Here is a 20,257-nt window from a genome sequence, read left to right as displayed (position 1 = left end):
CAGCTGTTTGATCGGGCTCTTCACTGCGTCACGCAGCATCTCCGCTCTGATTGGTCCGCTCTTGTGCAACTGTGCAGTTGTATAAACTCTGCAGTTTTGAAGGAGTTGGCAGAGTCTCCTGCAGGGATCGCATCAGTTTCGTTGGGGGGAAAGTCTGCCGAGCGAGGGGAGGACAAGGCATCACCAGTTTTTGCGGACTTGTCTTGCAAAGTGATTTAGAGATGCAGAGCTGCGCCAAGTCCTGGGGCATCTTCTTGGCCAAGTCGGTGAATCCCGGCGCACCGTGCAGGCATCTGAGTGACAAGAGCCGCGTGGTTTGGAAACTTCAGTGCAGGACCCGAAACAGCGTGGTATCCCAATCAACAGCAGCCCGGGGTCTGAGGACGTCTGCAGCCGTCTCCTCCAGACAGATAGAGAGAATTTTACCCAGACATGATGATTTTGCAGAGAGGCACATTGGTCCAGGTGAGAGGGAGAAGAGAGAAATGTTGGATGCTCTGGAACTCGAGGTAAGATTTACGTACTCATCACCAGTGCGCAAAAAACACGCTGTCCTTTTTTTTTTATTTTATTATTATTAAACTTTAATTTCAGCATGAAAACATTTGCTCTGAGCGGTATGATATTATTTCGTATTCATAGCCACATTATGGTATCTTTTACTTATCAAAATGGCTTTATTCCCCCCACAGTCGATCGACCAATTGATTGAAAACACAGTTCCAAGCTCCATCCGTATACAGCGGAGTATGAGAATGGATGATCCAGTCTGTAAGTTTATGTTCATTTGAATATATTCGTTATCGATATAACAGTCTCGTTATGTGATATTCATACCCTAATGCTGAAAGGCTGCATGATCACTTTCGATACAATAGTGCCAAACCCGATTTAAAATGGTAAATATGTCCAAAACGCGTGTAAAAACGCTGTTTTAACCACACTCGTCTCCAGCTATTTTGCACGGTGAGGTTTTCCCACATTGAAACGGGCGTTAAATGAAGCCGAGTGAGTGGCTGAAATGTAGGTTGCACCTCTATTGTGTGCCGTGAAGCGCTCTCCCCTGTTAAGTCTTCCTTTGAACATATTTGGAGTTGTTTTTGCGAAACTCGGCGAGCGGCACCAATCTCCTGTTGGGAAGCCGATGCTCATAGGATGGCAACTGGAGTGTAAAGTTTAGCCTTGAGCTCCGGTCCCAAGTCCAGTTCAATCTGGTTATAGCGTTCACATTACATCACAGCCGAGGGGGTTCCTAATAAGGTGACTTCGGCATGTTTTGCATAGGATTTGCTTGGGTGTTTTTTTTTTTTTTTTCCATTGTCTTCTGACACTGTGCTTAGATTTCAGAACAGGATACACAGCGGTTCCTGTTAAGCGACTTTGTTTTGGATACAGTCAGTTCCTAGAAAATAAACACCAAGGATATTGTAAGGAACTGGTTTGATGAGAGAATATTCTCTGCAAACAACTGAAGAGACAAGGCGGTGAATTAAGGACATTAGCTAGCAGATGTCTGTAAAAGCCATGTGAAAGCAGAATAAATGATGACTGATCACATAACAATGCTTAATGGTACAGTAGATTTCTGCTTGTTGTGAGGCTTATGTTGGGGCTGTCACTGCTTTGAGTGTGCAGATGTGCATAATGGAAATAACACAGCAGGGCTGGGCAGCATGGTTGAAATCAACATCTCAGTAATAATGATAATAATAATCTGGGACAGTCGGCTTTAACACCGGAGATTAAAACTGCAACATTTAGAAGAGTCCGCTGTTAAAGTAGAGAAGTGACAAATCGTCAAGAACTGTAGCTTTACTGTATTACCTAGTCATTCAGAGCCACCCATGCATCAGCCCCCTCCTGGGCTCTGTCAGGTTTCATAATGCAACAAGCCATGCTGAAGGAACAAACTGAAGGCCGTGCTGGTTTTCTGCTTGTTCAGCTTTGGAGGGCTTCTCTTTGCAAAGCCAGCGAGGGATTCTCTCTTCAACAATAGACCTCCTGGATGGTTCTGAATCAGGCTTTTTTTGCTGCCCCGTAGAACTCCGGGACCATGGGAAAGCGGTTCTCTCTACTGAAACAAACTTTCTCTCACACACGCAAAAATGCACACTAACGGCTCATCCTGAACTTGTTACTAATCCTTAATCACAATTTTTTTTTTTCTGTTCTGACATTGATCAATTCACCTACTCGTAACATTTTTCAAAGTTGAGTGTGGACTGTTCAGACTGTTCAGGAAGAAGCTGTAAAATATCCACTTGTATACTTGCTACAATTTATCTCACCACCAAGGACTTATAGGTGTCTGTCTTTTCCAAAAACAGGAGTAGTCAGGGCTTTCAGTTGGTACGGGTGGTATTGTCCATTCCTTGGAGTTGCTAGGCAGCCAGGAAGGCCAGAGGAATCTCGGAGGCTGGTTATGCATTGGCAGAACTTCCTTACAGCACTGGGGAATGGGGCTAAATAACTGACCACTGGGTGTGGGATGGACAGAAATGTATCAAGTGTGCATTGTCTTCTCAGCCTAAATTTATTTCAGGGTGTTTTTTTTTTCTTGCAGTATTTTTTGTAATTTTATTATATAGTGAATTTTAATTACAAAGAAACCCAATTATTTTGTGGATCAGACAGGATTTTTAATACTGTGCGTGGAGTGTGTCATTTAACTGATCGCATGCTGCACTAATATTTTTTTATTTTATTAGTATTACAGCCAGTTCGTCACATGTGAGACACGATGGTCTTCATGTGATATTTCTAGATGATCTTGTTTGACAACTGCTTATTCTTAATTTTATTGTTCTAGATAAATAAAATGTAACCATTGACAGGTGTAGTTGTTTTATGTATAATTCAACATTATAACTTTGTTATATTCTCTCTGCATCAGGAGAGATATAAGCCAATATTAATTTTTGATCTAATACTTGCACTCTTTCTGTCTAAACATAATTTGTATACCTCATGTATTCATGATAATTTTTATATAGTTCTTATAATAAATTATCATGAGTGATAAGATTTTCTAAATTACTCCACCATGCAGTGTCACATACAATAAAGCTGAGACTCAAAAGACCGAATCATACTCACAAATTAAATATTTTACAGGTGAGAATGAGATTCTGGAGTCTCTACAGAAGATTGCATCAAAGAACAAAGTATGGAGGTCCTACATTGGCATGGGCTACTACAACTGCTCAGTACCACCGCCCATCCAGCGTAATCTCCTGGAGAATTCAGGCTGGTGAGTGCCTTCAGATCATTCACCCTCAGTGGAAACCTTCTGAAAATATGAAAGTGCATAAGCTAATGGTGAATCCTTGTGACTTGGCATTGTTAAGACTTCAGTCATATGAAACATACAGAGTAATGCGTCCTTAACAAGAAGCTGTGTGACTTGATGCTATTAAAATGTCTCTCATGTGAGATCTGATAACGCTGTAAGCTGAACAACATTTTTTTTAAACAAATCCAAATTGACCTTCCTTGCCTCTGTTTCCTCCAAAATCCCAGAGTCGGGGGAGTTACACAATGCATTCCACTGTCCTGTCTCGGTTTTTTGAACACCACCAACTTTGCGCTATTGTCCTTGCTTCCAAACTCACTCTGTTGATTCATTGTGTTGGTCTTATTTTCAGGGTGACTCAGTACACGCCCTACCAGCCCGAGGTCGCTCAGGGTCGCCTGGAGTCACTCCTCAACTATCAGACCATGATCTGTGACATCACAGGCATGCCTGTGGCCAACGCCTCCCTCCTCGATGAAGGAACGGCTGCAGCTGAGGCCATGCAGCTATGTCACAGGTATTTACAAGCAAACTTTGCTGCTGATCTCAAGCACAAGCAGTGATGTGGAGAACAGGCTTTGCTACTCAGATTGTGTTGTGCATTATAATCTGATCATACATTAAAAACAGTTTCTGTTACACTTTAAGAATAAGTCACATCTTAGCCACAAGAAGAAGCTAAGCCTCTAGGAAACTTGTATTGGATGCAGCAGAAGAAAAGCCTTCAATTTTACAAATAGCCATTAACATTCAGGCATTTATGTTCCTTGATATTAGTCCTTATGCTAAAATGAGTAGGAAAATGCCATGAAAATAAGTTGGAGTAGAGGTGAGGAAAGACTTCAAGATGTAATTTGATTTTTGCTAGATAGACCTGAGTTTCAGGGTTTTGGTCACAGTTGACACTGTGAGCTGTTGTTTGTGTTTACTCTACTCAGACAGAACAAAAGAAGAACTTTCTACATCGACCCACGCTGCCATCCCCAGACCATTGCTGTGGTACAGACCAGAGCCAAGTATGTATTGCATAAACACAAAATCAGATCTCCTGTCAAAACAAAGTTATGTATATGAAGAAAACAGGTGAACAAGTAGGAATAACAATGTATGTTTTATTATGTTAACCAAAAGAGACAGCTCTTAGAGCTTGCTACAGTGTGTGAATACATGCCTATATGTTTTATAGGGGACTCAACAGTGTCTCTCTTTTTGAAGGGGAAGTACCCTCCTGATTTTACACTATTATGTTGCAGCTACATTGGAGTGAAAACCTTGTTGAAGCTGCCCCATGAAATGGACTTCAGTGGGAAGGATGTGAGTGGTGTGCTGTTCCAGTATCCAGACACCGACGGCAGAGTGGAAGACTTCACAGCTCTTGTGGACCGAGCACACAAGGGAGGGGTAAGAAAGCTGTAACCACAAAACCAAATAAAATCACAATAAATATGCTTTCAGGTTGTGCATTGTGCAAGTTGATGGTTGAAAATGACAAGCAGAGGTAACTTTGAACCATTGTAATTGATGTGATGTGATGATAATAGACATGAAAGAGCGTGTTTACTTACTAAACTGACAGGATTATTAACTAATTTATTGATTCTCAAGGTGATGTCAAGGAGATGATTGCATGCCCCTTTTTTACAGCAGTTCTACTTAAAGTTTTATGCTGATGACACTGGAGTATGTTTACATAGAACAAACTTTATCCATAAACTACTATCAAGATTTGGTTTGGGTTGAACCATTTCTTTACATGAAGTGCTCAATTCTGACATCTCAGATCTAGATTAATCAGAATAGCTGTCTTTTATATAACCACTGAATTGATGAAAGCTGTATCTAACTTTGATTTTCCGTCAAATCAACTATTTCTGTTCAATGTAGAGATTTTACTATTCATGTTTTACCTGTGAGATTCGCATTTAATAATCAGTTTTTTGGGGCTAGTCTCGATCATGCCACATTTCTTTCCCTGTCCAGGCACTGGCCTGTTGTGCCACAGATCTGTTGGCCCTCTGTGTGCTGCGTCCACCCGGGGAGTTCGGTGTTGATGTTGCACTGGGCAGCTCCCAGAGATTTGGGGTTCCTCTCTGCTATGGTGGTCCTCATGCTGCCTTCTTTGCTGTTAAAGACAACCTGGTCCGGATGATGCCCGGCAGAATGGTTGGAGTCACCAGGTGAGAGTCAACACTCATCGCTCCGAATAACTTGAATAGATTAGAATAGATAGACTTCAAATTAAAACTCACGGAGGAAACTCAAATGCTTCCTTTGGTAACATTTTAAAAAACATATTTATATTTCAGGGACGCGGCTGGTAAGGAGGTGTATCGGCTTGCCTTGCAGACCAGAGAGCAGCATATTCGCAGAGACAAAGCGACCAGCAACATCTGCACTGCACAGGTACATTAAGCTTTTAGTGAAGTAAGTAATTAAATCATTTGGAACAAATGCTATGAGTCACTGGGCATTTTTATGTATTTGTAAATGCTGTTAATCAATAAGCTGAAAGAATTGGTCTTCATTTTTTCATACCAGATAATATATTTTCTTTCCTCATGTTCAATCTCTGACTCCCAGGCTCTGCTAGCCAACATGGCTGCCATGTATGCACTGTACCACGGTCCTCAGGGACTCAAACATATTGCTGAGAGGACACACAATGCTGCGCTGATCCTTGCTGAAGGTAAAGCTGTTGCTGTTCTTGTTTCAGCTGTCATTTGTTGACAGTGCAGTTAATTTGTGGTGATAGTCAGCATTTCATCTGACACAATATGGACAAATGTCATCATGTACCGCGGGGAAGATGCAAAAAACTAAATGAAAAAATAAGTTCTTCTGTTTTCTTATCGAGATCCACCCTCCATGAAGTGATAAACCCATGTTGGATCTGTACTGTACTTCACTGCATTGTATGTAACTTCATGTCACTTTATTTCAGGTCTGAAGCGAGCAGGACACAGGTTGCATAGTGAGACGTTCTTTGACACCCTGAAGATCACCTGTAGCGTGGCAGCTAAAGACATTTTTGAGAGAGCTGCTCAGAGACAGATAAATCTGAGAGTCTACTCTGAAGGAGTGGTAAGGACTAATAATGTTCTTATAAAAACACTGTATCTGTACTCAGGACTCAAAATTAACTTTTTGGCTTGGTTTTAAGTGGTTTAACTTTTTGGATCTGCAAATGGCTGGTAAACTGAAAATAAATAAATAAATTACCCGCCAAAATATTTTTCAAGTGGCCATAGAAATGCATGTAAAATAGATGTACAGTCATATAAGCTTCTTGAAGGTGTCGCTCTGGATTATGGGTAATTATAACACCATTTTGGCATATGTGCCAGGCGAGCAATTCTCACTCAACTGACTAGACGCCATATTGTATCTACCTCTATTTTTACAAATACGCTTAAGGTCCAGAAGAGAATTACAGTGCAAGTCATTTTCCCCTGCAGGGTATAACTTGCCCTGACTTGATATGCTGCACGCTGCCAGTGTTGACAGTTGAAGTTAGTCATAGTTGAAGTCAGTGCGCATGTGTCGATACGTGTGCAGCCTGTTACAGACGCTCCCTTTCAGACTCTTACTTTCACAATGCACGACACAGGAAATCATTCCTGCCTGTCGCCATCAAACTGTTAAACACTGCACTGTGACAGACACACATACTTTTATATATACAACGTATATATGTTACACATGTAAATACCTGTATTTTTAGATTTTTACTACACATGTAAATACCTGTATTTTTTTTAGATTTATACTTATCTTGTTGTTTATCCTACTTTTATATCTTGTGAAGCAGACCTATTTCAGCAACCTACCAATGGCGATAATTATTTTATTTGCGAACAGTTTATCAACTATTTAGCAAACAAAAGGCTCATAGCCTGTGGTGTGTAACATTACTTTGCCTTTGCTGCAGCATCACAGGGTAACCACTCAAACTGATACACCGTGAGAGATCACCGCAAATTAGTGCTAACCAGGAACTGCAAAAAAACATGAATAAAAGGAAGGGTTTAGTCATATAATAAAAAGTTTAACTAAGTTTTTATAACCCATTTTCCTATGATTCATGTTATTTTAAAGCAAATTAAAGAGTTAATGCTTTTTGAAGTAGTTGTAATGTAATATGTAAATGTAATGTAAATTATTAATGATTTCTAGATAGAGCCTCAAAAGTTCCTTTTAAAAAAAAAAAAAATAAAAAATCCTCGTAGAATAAAAAACAAGAGAGAGAGAGCAGTCTTCCTTCCGAAATTCTTGGTCGTGAGAAACTTAATTCCTTTGGCATTTGTTCAAAACACCTTAGGCTCCCTCTGTGTAAATTTTCAAACCAAAATGGGAGGAAGGGCTATCATATAGTATGAGGCTTTGTAGTGCTGCCTTTGACCTCCTATATTTAATACAGACAAAAAAGTATGTCTTGTCCTCTGCTCCAGTCATAGTATTTTCATCAGTCATTACTTCTAATTTATCTGTTTTTTTTTCTCTGTCAACAGCTGGGTGTCTCTCTGGATGAGACGGTGACTGAGCGGGACTTGGATGACTTGCTCTGGGTCTTTGGTTGTGAATCTTCAGCTGTACGTTCATTGTTATTCACTCACTGTTCTTATTTTATCTGTTCAATTTAGTTTGCTTCACTTGCCTCTTTCCTTTGCGGTTGCATGGTGATTGTCATTTATAGAAGTAGCTTTAAAGTCAAACCTGTTTTGACTTGAAATGCTACATTTTCAGGAGCTGATTGCTGAGAAGATGGGTGAGCGGGTGAAGGGGATCATGGGAAGTCCTTTCAAGAGGACGAGCAAGTACCTCACACACCAGGTCTTTAACAGGTTGGTGTTCTCAGTTCAGCTTCAACACTATAGCACCTAGCAGAGCACTATACCAGTGAAAACAGATTACACAGATGTGATTACTTTTACATCTTTATGACATATTAGGGTGCAAAATTTTTGGAATTGTTTTCCACATTTATTGTCTGATATTGACCACAGCTGTACTTGCCCCTGACATGAAGTCACCACATTACGTAACAGATGAAAATGTGGCAAAAACAGGCTGATTTGCTTCAGAGAATTTTAATTACCCATTTAATTCATTTTGTGGTTGCATAATGAAATCATGATATGTTCTGATCCCAGCTCCTCATAACAAACATACAGATGCTGTTAGCCTAAAACCTAGGTGACTTGAGTGTGTCCTAGATATGACATTCACCACCATGTGACCATGTGACTAGATGACACACCAGTGCACCAGCATCTCAGAACAAACAAATGAGTGTTTAGGCCACACATCCCTCCTAAACAGAAACAGACGTTATTTTGATTTCTTCAAAGCCATCAGACTTGACAGAAACAAAATAAAATGCACCAAAACTGTCTTGGTTAGTCTTTTCACCTTTTCAACAATCACCAACTCTGGTTTGGTTGAGGTAAACTCTTAATTCCCAGAGACAGAACATATTTGAACAGATTCTGACTCGTTGTTTCCCTGCTGTACATTAGTAACACATTCAGCTTGGTGAAGAGCTATTCCTTCAGTTTAATAAGTGACTTTAATTCATGGAATGAAATTATTTGTTTGCTCGCTATCCCATAATAAACAGTGAAGTTTAGCTGCTGTGTGTAATGCACACAGTACCTCTCTGAATGAGGAGATGTGCTTTGTGCTGCAGTAATGCAGTTAATATATTCCTTATTAATTAGGTATAATTTTATCAACCCATTTGAATCAGAATGTCTTCACATGCATATATAAATAAGAATTTAATTGAATTATTATATTAATGTTAAATATATCATGTAAAACCTTGTAATCACTGTAGCAAGTTATTTCTGTTCACCCTTGGTGGCAAAACAAGTATCTCTCTTGGCTGCTAAAAATACCTCACATTATCTTTACGAGTGTCATAAAGACAGTCTGGTATCAGGGTCTCTAATGTCTTAAGTCCTCAGTTTAGTTGTGACATCCTTGGAAAAAATGCTTGGTCAAACTTCCAGAAATACACATATTAAGCAAGTTACTGGTGTTCATTTCATGTCATTCATTTCATTCATGTGTTCTGAGAATAATTAGCCCTCAGCTAATCGTACATGTCTTTCTTGTTAATCTTTGTCTCCAGTTATCACTCTGAGACCAATATTGTGCGATACATGAAACGTCTGGAGAACAAGGACATCTCCTTGGTGCACAGCATGATACCACTGGTCAGTAAATATTCAATAAATGAATCTCATGCCGTATGTGAGAGTTGCGTGGTGGTCAGATGTTATTTTGTTTTTCTTCTTTAGGGCTCCTGCACCATGAAGCTAAACAGTTCTTCAGAACTCATGGTGAGTAGTTCAGTAGATCTGTTGGACATCTGCATCTTTGTAACAAATCAGAAGAATCCACTTGTAACAGGGATGGTTTATATGTTCTGATCGGACACAATGACTCCTATGTAAACAGCTAAACCATCTCCATGACAGCTGATCAACATTCAGGGTCCAAATTAAGCGGTTTTGGAAAGTCGCATGCTTTCCGGCTCATTGCTGTCCTCTACTTCTTTAGCCGATCACCTGGAGAGAGTTTGCCAACATCCACCCCTTTGTGCCTCTGGATCAGGCTGAGGGCTACCAGAAGCTGTTCAGGCAGCTGGAGAGAGACCTCTGTGAGGTGACGGGCTACGATAACATCTCCTTCCAGCCGAACAGGTAAGAGCCCCCTTTGTTGCACCTGAATGCTACCACACATCATGAACCAACTCTGATCTTTAACTCTGAAATCTTTTTACTCTGACTTCATCAAATTAATATGATGCTTAATTTGAATTTTCCCTTTTCAGGCAGTTCAAATTTAAGGCACTTCCGTCCATAAACACAGGGTTAAAAATGTCCAGTTCCCTCCTCTGTAAATATTTTTAACACCTGAAATTGTCAAAAACTGTCCTGGCCTCTTAATCTGAAGTATATGTGACTGTTATGATGCATGATTTGTCAGCATTTACTCAGCTTAAATAAAATGGTGATGTTTAGTCTATCACTAAGCATATTTGCTTTAACAGTTAACAGAATTCTGACTGAGGGCACAAAAGTAGAAGGAGGCCTTATTTGAGTGAGCATTTTGTAGGTGATTAATACACTTTAGTTAGTATCCAAGAATGAAATGTTAGGAACGACATGCTTCAAATTTCAGCTAATAGCTCACACCCTCCTCTGCTGTGTGTCAACACTTATCAGCCACAGAGGGTTTATGAATAGCACGCTATACTAAATTGGCCTGCAGAGTTATCATGCTGCTAGCTTTCCATCCCACATGTCTCCCCTTTTGGTAATGTGTGCAGACTGGTCTTTGAACTGTGCTGAGGTAAAGATGTGTGTGAGTACATGACCATGGTGTGTTTGCCTTGTCTTCTAGCGGTGCTCAGGGAGAATATGCTGGCCTGGCTGCCATAAAAGCTTACCTGAACTCAAAAGGAGAGAGCGCGAGAAGTGTAAGTGTGCTCCTATTGAGAGAGAGAACAAAAGCACTTATTTCTGCTAAGACTGCAGTCCTGTGAGTTGTTATGTGGAGGATAATGGGATTAATAACACTTCTAGGTTTTTATCTGATCCAGTTACCTAACACAAATTGGATTGATTGATTAAGTTCCAGTCTCCAGATTATCTGCACAGCAAGCAAACAGCACAAAGGAATGTTACAGTCAGAGCCATTAGCAGTGTCCCACATTAGAGAAAGAGAAAAAACACCTAAAAGAAGGGTGAAAAATTTTAGGAAATATTCTCGTTTTCTTGCTCAGGGTTGAAGATTTACCACCATTATCATGTTTGTGCATTAATAAAACTACAGCTGGCAGCTGGTTTGCTTCGCTTAGCAAAAATACTCCAAAATCAACATGTTGACTGTGTGTTTGGCAGGTTCAGCAAATTCCTGCAGCTGTTTTCCTGTTAGAAACAACAACCTGTCATTTTTAGTTTGTTTTTTTGTTGACATTAAAAAGCATGAAATAACCACTTAGTGAGTTTTAGACGAGGCGGTGGATTATCTTTCCTTTTCACAGAGCCACATTAGTCCATCTTTAAACTAGCCAGCTGCTAAAAGCTTGTTTGAAAAAAATGTCAATTACCAACTTCCTCATCACAGACATTCCAGTGGATTCAAGCAGAGGATTAGAAAGGAGCTAAAACATGTAAACCTGAATTAATCCTGAAACTTGAGACAAATAAATATATGTGAGGCCTCAGCTGGTGCACAAACCCAATTCAAAATAAAACTTAAAACTTTAAATCGAAGTGCTTCCAAAAGCATTAAAACAATAATTTCATTGCTCCTCTGCAACATATCTTCTATGATTATGACCACATTTACAGGGCTGATATCTACTAATGGTTTCTTTGACTTTAAGAGGTTAACAAAGTGCTTAAGCACAGTAATCCTGCCAGCCTGAGTTCCTGGCAGTCAAGGCTACAACTTCAGACATTAATGTGTTTCAGGTATTCTGGTCGGAAATTCCTTCAGTATCTTAACGTGCTGATTGGCAGTAGCCTGAAGACAAGGCGAGATAAGACATCCTCTCAGATTAAAGTCTGGCTGACTGAAGTATTTTTTCCTGTACTGTAAATTGGCCTTTGTTTTTTAATGACTCCCTCATTAGTACATCTTAGATAGTGGCCTGATCCCTTGAAACAGTCAAGGTCCAAACTAACAACCGTTTGTGCAAACAAAGGGGCCGAAAGCGCAGTGATCCCATACCTGCTTTCAAGATTCCATATTTGGAGGTTTTAAGACTTTGAGAACTGCAAATCACCGCTGTGACAGGCTCAGCTGTGTTTTCCCAGTCAGTCATTCGTCAGTGTTAGCCAACCCACAGGTGCCCCAGTGTCCTTGTGTGACTAAGTTGCAAAATGTCAAAAGTGTCACCCTAATAAGGTATAAAATCAATTAGTGGCAGGTTACACATTAGTACCAGTGGTGGGTGTTGGCCGGATCAAAATTCAACCATGAAGAATTTCACAGCATGTCCCCACACAGGCTAAACTCTTAAAAGCCCTGCTCTTTTTTTTTTATGAGGAAATAATTTTTTTATTCTACACATGAATAACAGTATGCCTGGTATTTATTAACAGTAATATATTTTAGCTTTCAAATGACTGTCGATGCCTTTTTTTTTTAATGGTCTCCTTTCAAAAGCAGCACTGTTAAATTAACTTAAAGAAATTAATTACATATAATAATATTCACAACAAAGCTGCTGATCTTCACTTGGTCCGGACAAATCGCTGGGTTTTATATCAACATGCTGTCTTAATATGAGAATGTTCTGTTGTGCTGTTGTTGGCCAATGAGAGATTATCCTGCAGTCAAAACCTGAATGGATACAATAAAACGAGGACAGCGGTCACAAAGATGTTTTCAAACACACTGAATTAAAGCATCCAGGCCTTTTCGCACTCAGTATTGTCTTTATTGCTCATCTACCCTGGTCTTTTTCCTCTCACTCCAGGTCTGTCTGATCCCCAAGTCAGCGCACGGCACCAACCCGGCGAGCGCTCAGATGGCTGGCATGAAGGTTCAGGTGGTGGAGGTGGACAAGGACGGCAACATCGACCTGGCACACCTCAAGGCCCTGGTGAGAGCTGGACTGTTTCCATTTCACAGCCTTGACACTCGTATAGATGTAGCTGAGGGCCTCTCACTTTGTGTAACGTTTTATCACGAGCTTTGTCAAAACTGAAAATGTTAGAACCTGATGATCTCAGACTTATCTCAGGCTGGTAGTGAGACTTCAGATCTTCAACAGAAAGTCTGTGTTACAAGACATATGCATTTACAGATGCTATTGAGCTGCATTACGTTATTCGTAGGATCCAGTGTTTTTGGAGCTTGACCTATGCTACCGACTGGAATTCAGGATGTCACAGCTACTGCTCGTTTAAATTTTGACTGATATTTCAGTGCTTCGGTCTCATAAATCCTGCCCCCTCTTACAGGTGGACAAACACAAGGCGAACCTGGCAGCCATGATGCTCACCTACCCCTCCACGTTTGGTGTTTTTGAGGAGCATGTCAGGGACGTATGTGATCTCATTCATGACAACGGTGGCCAGGTGTACCTGGATGGTGCCAACATGAATGCCCAGGTGAGAGAAGAAACAGCAGCGAAACATGACAACCAAATGTTGCTGTTCTGGGATGCTGTTAAGAAAAATGAAAAAAAGTATTGCCTGTGAAAACAGGATAAAGGTTCATAGATGTGCGTTATCATGCTGTAAATGGATAGCCTTTGGCCTCTATAATATGCAGATGATGGTTTTTACATCAGTGCTACCTCTACCAATCCCTGACAGACTTGTGGACCCTGCCCCCTCTGATAAGATTTGTACATGTGTGTTGTGTTATTACTCCTCAAGAGCCAAGAACAACTAATAGCTGTGGTGTAATAAAACTTAAGTTGAGGAGCTCTTGAAGCTCCTGCTACACCTGGAAATAAATGTTTTCATTTGATACACTAAATGTTTAATAATCATCTTTTACAACTAAAATAATCTTAGCTTGACAAATCTAGCGTTAAATTAACGAAATTATCTGTTGTACACTCAACACACTTTTTAAACAATTGCTGCAACCACAGGACTATGAGAAAATGTAATCGGCTTTTTTTTTTGCTGTATCCAAGACTAATCGACTAATGGTGAAAATAATGAGCAGATTCTTTGAAAATGAAGATAATTGTTGGCTGCAGGCCTAATGGTGACCACGGTGGGTGAAGTTGTCAGCCACTGAGGCCAGCAGACTGTTAACTTTCCCGTTTTCCAGGTGGGTCTGTGTCGTCCTGGAGATTATGGCTCTGACGTGTCCCATCTCAACCTGCACAAGACCTTCTGTATTCCTCATGGTGGAGGAGGACCTGGCATGGGTCCAATTGGAGTGTGAGTCAGAATATAGACTATAAAAGTATACACCCACTGGATGAACAGGAGAAATGATCATTTGGTTTGTGCATGTGCATCCATACATTTCTGCGTTCGAGCCTGAGTGCTAAACGTGCTGTAAACTTAAAAGTGATTGTCTGAGAGTTGAGAGTGTGTACATACGGCTGCATGTTTAGTATCTATAAGCAGGGGGAACACAAACACATTTTTGTCATCTTTTGAATTTGAGCATGTTCTCATGACATTCATTTGCTCTTTAACAGGAAGGCCCACCTTGCTCCCTTCCTCCCGAGCCACCCGGTGGTCCCCATGCAGTCAGTCAACACCAGCAGCTCACTGGGCACCATCAGCGCTGCCCCCTGGGGCTCCAGTGCCATCCTGCCCATCTCCTGGGCTTACATCAAGGTCAGCACACGTCAAATGTTTTTCATTCTGAAGCAAAAGCAAAAGAAAAAGATCAGTTGAATCATCTTACTGACCAAGTGACTTAAATCCTGCAGCCTTTGTTAATTTATAATTTTCTTCACTTTGTCAGTTCTACTCAGTGGAGCAACATTTCCATGCATTTACATCTCTTTTTTCAAACACATTGTTATCACATATGGGTCATTTAGCTGTTGTGTGTGAGTCACATGAACTGAAGTGTGAATTGGTGATAAACTGCCTGAGGAGGAACGTAAATGCCGTTGTTGCATTTAGTGAATAAGTGTTCTCGTGACATTTCATCTGCTGTTTATCCGAAAGAAGTGTTTCTTAATGACAGAATGTGTGTGTTTTGGACATGGGACAAGGACAAGTGAAGCAGCCTTCTCTCATTTGTATAACTAGCTGATTAAAACAGTACAGTGTGGTTGTTTGCGCTCTTCATGCCTCTGTGCTGGTGAGCGCAGTGGCCAGATACGCTATGCTTTTTGGGTCGTCTGTCTGAGAAAATCCGCCTGGTTGAGAAAAATTCATTTACAGCTTAAAACATTATATAACGGCATTTGAGTGAAACCTGTACTGCATATACATGCATCAGTCTTGCCAAAATTTTGATGTCATTTTGTTTTCAACATCTCAGCTTTTACATAATTATAATTTTAAACAGTAGGTGCACTTTTAATAATCTAATTTTCATCATTAGTGAAAATGACTTGCAACATCACTTGTTTGTTTGTTCTGCATTCAGATGATGGGATCCAAAGGACTGCTTCATGCCACAGAGGTTGCCATCCTGAACGCCAACTACATGGCCAAAAGGCTGGAGGGTCACTATAAGATCCTCTACAGGGGCAGGAAAGGTACAGCTGTGAAAGCATCATTTCTGTTACTTTGTGTTGATTGAATCAATCTATCTTCAGCCAATTTATGCTTCTAAGTAATGTGATCAGGTTATGTGAAAGTTTGAATTGTTCGTCTTGATGTTTGTGTGTTGGCCTGAACAGGTTTTGTAGCACACGAATTCATTCTGGATGTGAGGCCATTTAAGAAGACAGCTAACATTGAGGCTGTCGATGTGGCCAAGAGGCTGCAGGATTATGGTAGGCTGAATAGCATACATTCCTCCTGTAATGCAAAATATACTGTATATGTTAATGTATTTGGTGGATATAATCTGCAAATGTTCCTGCCCTTTCTTGAGCCATTAAAACCAACAAAAATACATTCTGATTTCTGGGTTTGTGTGGTGTTTTTGTCCAGGTTTTCACGCACCCACCATGTCGTGGCCAGTGGCTGGCACCCTCATGATTGAGCCCACAGAGTCGGAGGACAAGGCTGAGATGGACCGCTTCTGCGATGCCCTGCTCGGTATCCGACAGGAGATTGCGGACATCGAGGAGGGGAGGATGGACTCCCGTATCAACCCGCTCAAGGTGTGCTACTGGCTTGATTTGTCTATTTGAATGAGGAGAAAAGATGCATTACAGCAGCTGATATATAGAGCTGTGATATGAAACCTGACATGTGAGGTCCTCACTTGTGTTTGTCTGCAGATGGCTCCTCACTCGCTGGCCTGCGTCTCATCCTCCAACTGGGACAGACCCTACTCCAGAGAGCACGCTGCTTTCCCCTTGGTGAGTGTCCTCATCTCTGACTTCCCCACTTCAACTTTTCCGTGGTGCTTAAGATAAGAAATTCCTTGTATGTGTCGCCCTCTACTGGTGACAAGTAAGAATAAATGAACTAAATTGGGATTATAGACTAGAATAGAACAACAAAAACCTTTATCTGAGGAAATGCCTCCAATGACGAGCTGTCCATTTCAAAAACTGTTTTATTCATTCGACAAACAACAACCTCTATGGTTGCGTAAAGTTCATCGTCACAATATTTAGATTCCACCTTTACGACAGCTAAATGATCTTCTAACTTAAATGTTAAGGCTGGTATGAGTTTGTATTATTTTCATTGTTAGAAAATCCCATGAAACACCTGAGCCAATAATGTTACCCTCTTGAAGAGTAAGCTATGCCTGTGTATACCTGTTAGCGAGAACAGATCATTGCCATATAGTTCTTTAAGTACTACTCACAAAGCCTCACAGGTGCAGCACTCTAAAACTACGGCACTGGTCAAGTTGATCAATAGCATGTTTTAGAGAAATACTTAATTCTCTTGTGAGCAGATAATAAAATACACTTAAGTGATTAAAAGGTCAATCAAGCCGTATTATGTGAGGGCTGATTTGTTGTTGAACCTACTTGTTTCATGCTTCTTGGAATGCACTGAAATGTTACAGTGAAATTCACCAGCAGCATCTTTTTTGAGAGACGCCCTCTCACACTCTGGATAATCCACTGACCTCAGCATGGACAGTTTTTTTGGTGGATCTTCAGTACTTTGTGCCAAAAAACGAGCTGCTGCTGCTGACAGCATGTCTGCGGACTATCCAGAGTAATGCGGACATTGTTTCCATATCAGGATTTTTTTTTTTCTAAAATGAAAAAGAGAAAATTTCAACACAGATGATTTAAAACCAGTTGATCTACAGACAATTACTCAGCAGCTGTTTGCTAACAATTGTAATTATAAATTGAATATCTTTGTTTTCTGAGCAAGCAGAACAGGTGGAAACTTTTCTCAAACATTTCATATACATAATAATCAGCAGATTCACTCAAAATGAATAATTAGTTGCAGTCCTACATAAAAACAAGCTTTTATTTTGTATTACAATACACTTTCAAGATGTGTGGATTCAAAAATATTTCTGAGCTCACTAATTTCACAGCACTGGTCAACACTTATGAACTTTACTGTACCCTGTTTTACTGCCTTACAGAAATTCACTTTGCAATGTCTGCATAGCCTATTATACAACATTAAATGGCTGTGTTTCTCACCTTTATCCCGTGTTTCTTACTTTTCAGCCCTACATAAAGCCCGAGACCAAATTCTGGCCAAGCATCTCCAGAATTGATGACATATATGGCGACCAGCACCTCGTGTGCACCTGCCCGCCCATGGAGTCCTACGAGTCTCCATACGAGGAGAAGAGAGCCTCCTCATAGATGCTCCCTGTGGTCCAGTCCCAGTGTCAGGCCTAAGCGCTAAATCCTCACAGACTTTACCACCAAGTGCTGAGTGAAAGTGTGATAGCTGGGAAAGAGCTCTAAACTAACTGGTGAAATCACATCAGACCAGCTGAGGCAGAAGCACCTCTGCTGGCAGTAGTGACACTCACATTACAGATCTGGTTTAATAAAACTGACATTTTTCCTCACAGAATAATTTCCTCAATATTATAGTATGATTGATCAAATTCGGCAAAAATAAATCAATACTGTCAGGCTCCTCATGGGACAAAAAACTTGACATTCCTTACTGCTATTGTTTTCTTCCAGCTCTGTCAAAGTTAATTTTTGATTTCAGACTTCCCCTGTTTTTAACATTAGCACCCTAGAAATTGCGATTAATTCCCTCAAGCAGAGCCTGCAGCAGGGCTACAAGCAGATCATGCTAAGGCTCCAAAAGTCTACAAGAGATTTTACAATGGGACAGGCCTGAGCTCTAGCTGACTTATTCCAAATGAGTGTGAAAGTCTGTGAGGTGGAAACTGGGACTGGGACTGGTACGCATTTTACTGGGATCATGGAGTTTTCCTCTGCTCGAACTCTTCAGTGGACCAAAGGCGCAACGTTTGCTTCTCAAGGTCACAAAACAAGTGCACCCTTTGACACCAGGGCAGCGCTGTAACACATCTCTGAAAAACTGTACAATAAGTTGAGTACAGTTAATTTCTAGACTCCCAACAACTATAAAAAAATGCCCTTGGTGCCTAATTGTCTGTTCTGTAAAATAGCTGCCTTCACTATCCCCCTTTTTTTCCCAAGTACCAGACAAAACATAGGAGGTAGTTTATTGTAGACTTGTTAATATTCATCTGTTGTATGAAAATATGTTAATGTGTTTTGTGGCATTTGTTGACAGTAGAGGATGGTTTTAATTTTAAATTAATTATTTTCTAATCTAAACTGTTTGTCCAAAACGGTGTCTGAATTAAACCTTTGTCTTAAATTGTGCATGTTTTTTTATGATGGGGTGAAGGTCTCATTTTATGTGACACTGCCACCCAGTGGTGAATGGTACACTTTTCAAAGCAGTCTGCTGAAATAGATCACAAGATGTTAAGCTAAAGTGTTTCCCTGAATATTCACTGCGTCTTTTATCCTAAATTTAACTGGACCTTGTTGACAAATTGATTGATTTATTTCCACAGTAGATATTTATATGTATGGATTTAAATGATACATGTTGTTTGCTAAAAAAGCCAAACATTCCCTGCCCCCCCCCAACTGGGAGATCTGCAGCTTTTCTTTTCTTTTCTTTTTTGTCTAATATTAGAGTTTTGGACTGCTGGTTTGAACAAAACAAGCTATTTAATGACATAACTACGTTTTAGTAAATTGTGATGGGCCACATTCACTGTTTTCTGACATTTTGTGGAATAAACAACTGAAAAACAGATTAATTGATAATTGTAATGGTTAATAAAACTGTTGCAAATTCCTTTGGAATAAAGGCACTTAGCCACGGGAAGGGGCTGAAACTTAGATAATTAGGTTGCGTAACTGTACTTAACCTGTACAGCACATACCACATTCCGAAAAGATACTACAAATACACTCGCCCTGGCCTCAGTTTCATGTTACAGTGCTCCTGAAAGCTTGAGCTGGCAGTTTAGTGTCTGCCTTTAGTCTTGAGACAGTTCAAAGGCAGATAAGGCAAACGATAAGAAAAGTCAAACTTTTAAAAACATCAGTGCAGTGATTTATTTCTTAAAACGTCGCTACAGGAACTGGTGATGTGAAAAACATTCCATATGAAGTAAAGAAGGAACCTGAAAGCACTTATTTTACTTGAAAATAATCTATTAAAACTAATTCTGTGATGAAATAGCTTTAAAAAGGTGCACTGGGCAATTGTGTATATGAGAAATGGTATTAAAGTACAGTAGTATTACAGTAGCAACAAGTTATCTGGATTTTAAGGTATTTTTCAAAGATCATATTTTAAGTCACCAGACCTTGTTTCCTTCTGAGGCTTCATCTTTAGTCTGTATTGTATAGGAGGAACTGATTTGATGGGACAAAAAGCACATTAATATCATACAAACTACATCATAGCTGTGACAACAAAGTAGACCCTTTAAGAACCAGGCTAACATATCAGTGACACACAAAATCAACACTTAAGTTCATCGATGTCCCAAGTCATTTCCAGCTGAGAGACTGACTTAAAGAGCATGGCTTCCCTACTGTGGCTCTGCTTTTCTTAAAAAAAAATAATAAACAATAAATTGGGCCTTACTCTGAAATACTTTTTGGTTCGGATTTGGCTTTGGGAGAATCTAAAACAACAGGCTCTATTGAGAAGTTTAATGATTTCTTCAAAAGTTCATCTGTTGTGATACTGCACAGATGCATCTGGTGATACACTACATTTTCCCTATATTTTAAATATCTTGAATAGACCAAATTATACAATTATATAAACAGTTATTGCTAGATATATCTGGTTCTTTGTCTCAGAGTTCCACTGTTGTCCAAAAAAAATA

General features: G+C 40.1%; 1 protein-coding gene across 1 annotated transcript; it reads left to right on the top strand.

Annotated features, from left to right (window-relative positions):
• The first annotated feature begins 89 nt into the window (after positions 1–89).
• gldc (glycine dehydrogenase (decarboxylating)) lies at positions 90–19,167 on the top strand. The gene is made up of 25 exons (XM_046385386.1): positions 90–509; positions 693–771; positions 3,115–3,250; positions 3,645–3,809; positions 4,231–4,308; positions 4,546–4,693; positions 5,273–5,469; positions 5,599–5,695; positions 5,873–5,978; positions 6,234–6,373; positions 7,801–7,881; positions 8,036–8,133; positions 9,426–9,510; positions 9,595–9,636; positions 9,857–9,999; positions 10,703–10,778; positions 12,789–12,914; positions 13,276–13,425; positions 14,102–14,214; positions 14,481–14,622; positions 15,389–15,500; positions 15,645–15,740; positions 15,901–16,073; positions 16,194–16,274; positions 17,571–19,167. The coding sequence occupies exons 1-25, from the start codon at positions 222–224 to the stop codon at positions 17,709–17,711; spliced, it is 3,093 nt and encodes a 1,030-aa protein (XP_046241342.1). The 5' UTR covers positions 90–221; the 3' UTR covers positions 17,712–19,167.
• The last annotated feature ends 1,090 nt before the right edge of the window (positions 19,168–20,257 follow it).

Source organism: Scatophagus argus, chromosome 4 (assembly GCF_020382885.2).
Source record: "Scatophagus argus isolate fScaArg1 chromosome 4, fScaArg1.pri, whole genome shotgun sequence".
NCBI lineage: Eukaryota > Metazoa > Chordata > Actinopteri > Scatophagidae > Scatophagus > Scatophagus argus.
This window is presented reverse-complemented; position numbering and strand designations above follow the sequence as displayed.